Source organism: Sinocyclocheilus rhinocerous, unplaced genomic scaffold (genome assembly GCF_001515625.1).
Source record: "Sinocyclocheilus rhinocerous isolate Xijiao unplaced genomic scaffold, SAMN03320098_v1.1 scaffold387, whole genome shotgun sequence".
Lineage (NCBI taxonomy): Eukaryota > Metazoa > Chordata > Actinopteri > Cypriniformes > Cyprinidae > Sinocyclocheilus > Sinocyclocheilus rhinocerous.
In genome coordinates this window covers 2,249,936-2,252,542 of record NW_015651557.1, presented here as the reverse complement: position 1 = coordinate 2,252,542, position 2,607 = coordinate 2,249,936, and the positions used below count along the sequence as shown (strand labels likewise).

At 35.0% G+C, this 2,607-nt stretch overlaps 1 protein-coding gene across 2 annotated transcripts in view; it reads right to left on the bottom strand.

Moving 5' to 3' along the window:
• The window catches only part of LOC107713193 (mitogen-activated protein kinase kinase kinase kinase 2-like), a 24,768-nt gene that overhangs the window by 14,065 nt on the left and 8,096 nt on the right, over positions 1 to 2,607 (bottom strand). For both annotated transcript variants that reach the window (XM_016518628.1, XM_016518629.1), the window contains 3 exons: positions 2,138 to 2,200; positions 1,958 to 2,039; positions 1,712 to 1,822 (listed from right to left, as the gene is read on the bottom strand). In XM_016518628.1, coding sequence (XP_016374114.1) covers positions 1,712 to 1,822; positions 1,958 to 2,039; positions 2,138 to 2,200 — 256 coding nt within the window. The remainder of the gene's footprint in view (positions 1 to 1,711; positions 1,823 to 1,957; positions 2,040 to 2,137; positions 2,201 to 2,607) is intronic.

The window sequence follows — 2,607 nt, the reverse complement described above, 5'->3', positions numbered from 1 at the left end:
TACCAGTTCTAATGCCATGGCGAAAGTTTGAGCAAAACATGCTGTTTACCTTCACAGACATAACCAACTGTTTTTGTTTTCTTTAAATGAGTCTCATTCGTGTGTTTTTAACATAAACTTGTGTGTGAATGAGAACTTAGTTTAGTACTCACATGCTGTGACAGCCGCTTTCTGTCCGTGGCCTTTGGATGTGTGCTCTCAGAAAACCGTATATCAGAAGTTGAAACTAATATGGTTTAAAACGGATGATTTCAGCGCGATAAACATCATAATCAGAACCAAAACAGATGTTTTTTAACATTTAAAGAGACAGGCCCGAAAAACAGCGTGTTTCTGCTTCCACTCAAAATAGGCATTTTCAAAATGATATAATAAATGATCTGTGGAGTATTTTGAGCTGAAATTTCACAGACACATTCTGGGGACACCAGAGACTTATATTACATATTGTAAAAAGGGGCATAATATGTCTCTTTAATAAACAGAACTGCATGCATCTTGCGGAAGAACATTGTAGCTGGAGCTACTTCTCTCCGTTTATGAATCACGCAGGTAGTGGGCTACTCCACAGCGGTTCCTACCAGAGCCAGTCTAAAATAGTCCGAATATAAAAACATTATAGGTGTACCTTAGTGATTCAGGATAAGCCAAAAACGTGGTTTGGAAAATGGATTTGTGATGTACTCTCTTATTATATAAGTTTTGTAAATTTTGAACACAAAAAAAAGTTATGGACTGCAGCCTTAAAGCCATGGTACTGTCTATGTATCATTTTGGCGTTTGATTGCTTGAGTATTAAAAGTGTGCATTTTTTGTACCATTTGTGGCACCAAACAGAGCAGCAAAAATAATGATTCCTGGGTCAATGACAAATGAGTTTTAAGAAATGTACGCTTTGCATTCATGTTGATTTCATATAGTGGTTCATATAATTAAATAAATAAATAAATAACAAAAAATTGAAAAAGTCGAAAGTAATAACTTTTGATTTGTAATAATAAATAATACATTTTGTATATTTTGAAAACGTGTTCAGACCTCAGTTGTTATTTTCAAAAATGCTATATATGTATATTTTTATATCATAAATGTATATTTTTCAAGCTAAAAAGCGTTTTTTTGTTGTTTTTGTACAGCAAATCACATTTATTTGATGATTTTATAGGTATTAATAATAACAATTATTGTTTCAACATCATTACATTATTTTGGGTGTTACACCACACCACCGTCTTATTATAATTATTTATTATCATACTTTAAAATTATTATTATATTATTATTATTATTATAATAAAAAAAAAATCAAGAAATTAATCCTCGTTTTATTTTTTTCTTCATTTTTATATCAGGATTGTTGTATGACATTTCACCCTGACATTTCTGAATTGATGCCCCCCAAAATAGTTTGAAAATTAATTATATTTTTGAATAAATTAATAGATTTGAATAAACAAATGAGCATTATGTCACTGATCCTGTTTCCAACAGGTTTTTTCTAAATATGATGGAGATGTTAGACCGCTAAAAAACAAACAAACAGCTGTTTTAAGCACCACAGAGCCAGTTTTTACACTTTTCACAAAATCAGCCTAGTTCTCACACTGAAGTGGAATTGGGAGAAAGTATTTTAACACACTTCAGCTTTAATCTAAAGTGTTCTGAAATGAAATATTTTCCCCCCATTTTATCGTCATTGTGCTCAATTCACCTCCAGGTCACTCTCATCCATAGTGTGTGTCTGTTGCAGATCAGGGTTATTGATGGCATCCAGCAGCTCTATAACAAGGTTACGCGTGAGGAGCTGTGTGACAAAAGCATGCTGAAAAGACAGAGGAAAAAAATGCCATTTTAGTAACAAGAACAGCATCAAGAGGCCCTACAGAATATTAAAGATATACCACAAGGATGTCACATGAGTAAAATGATATTTAACACAGATGTGGTTAATATGTACCTGTAAGAGTTTTTCTGCTGTCGGCCTTTTCCGAGGGCTCTTCGTGAGTGCCATTTTGATGAAGTTGTGAAATTCTGTGGACCTGATAAATAAACATACTTTTATTGAATTTGCAAACTCAATACTTTGTTATTTATGCAAAGATGAGGAAAATCAACAGTTACATTTCATGCATATTACCATTTGTTCTTGTCTTTGAGTTTGGGAGGCTGAAAACTGCTCTTGGACATCAGCATCAAAGCTCTGAGGGCAAAACAACAGAAACGTTTGTGTTCTCCGCCGCCCAACCCACCGCCAAATCTCATTTCAACCTTTCAACCTAAAGGACAATGTCTATGAAACGTTGCGTCTTTTTGTTTGAGTTTTCTGCAAGACAAGCTTACATCACTCTTTGCAGCATGTGAAAACATTATTCTGTCATTATAACTCACCCTCGTGTTGTTCCAAACCCGTAAGACCTTCGTTCATCTTCGGAACACAATTTAAGATATTTTTGATGAAATCTGAGGGCTCTCTGACCCTCCCATAGACAGCAAGGTAACTACCACCAACGACTTTATTCCACATTTTCATCTCTACTGCGTCACTTGTGGACACGCGTTCACGACAGTATCATGGCGCGAGCATGTGGCGGCGCCGGCGCTGACCCA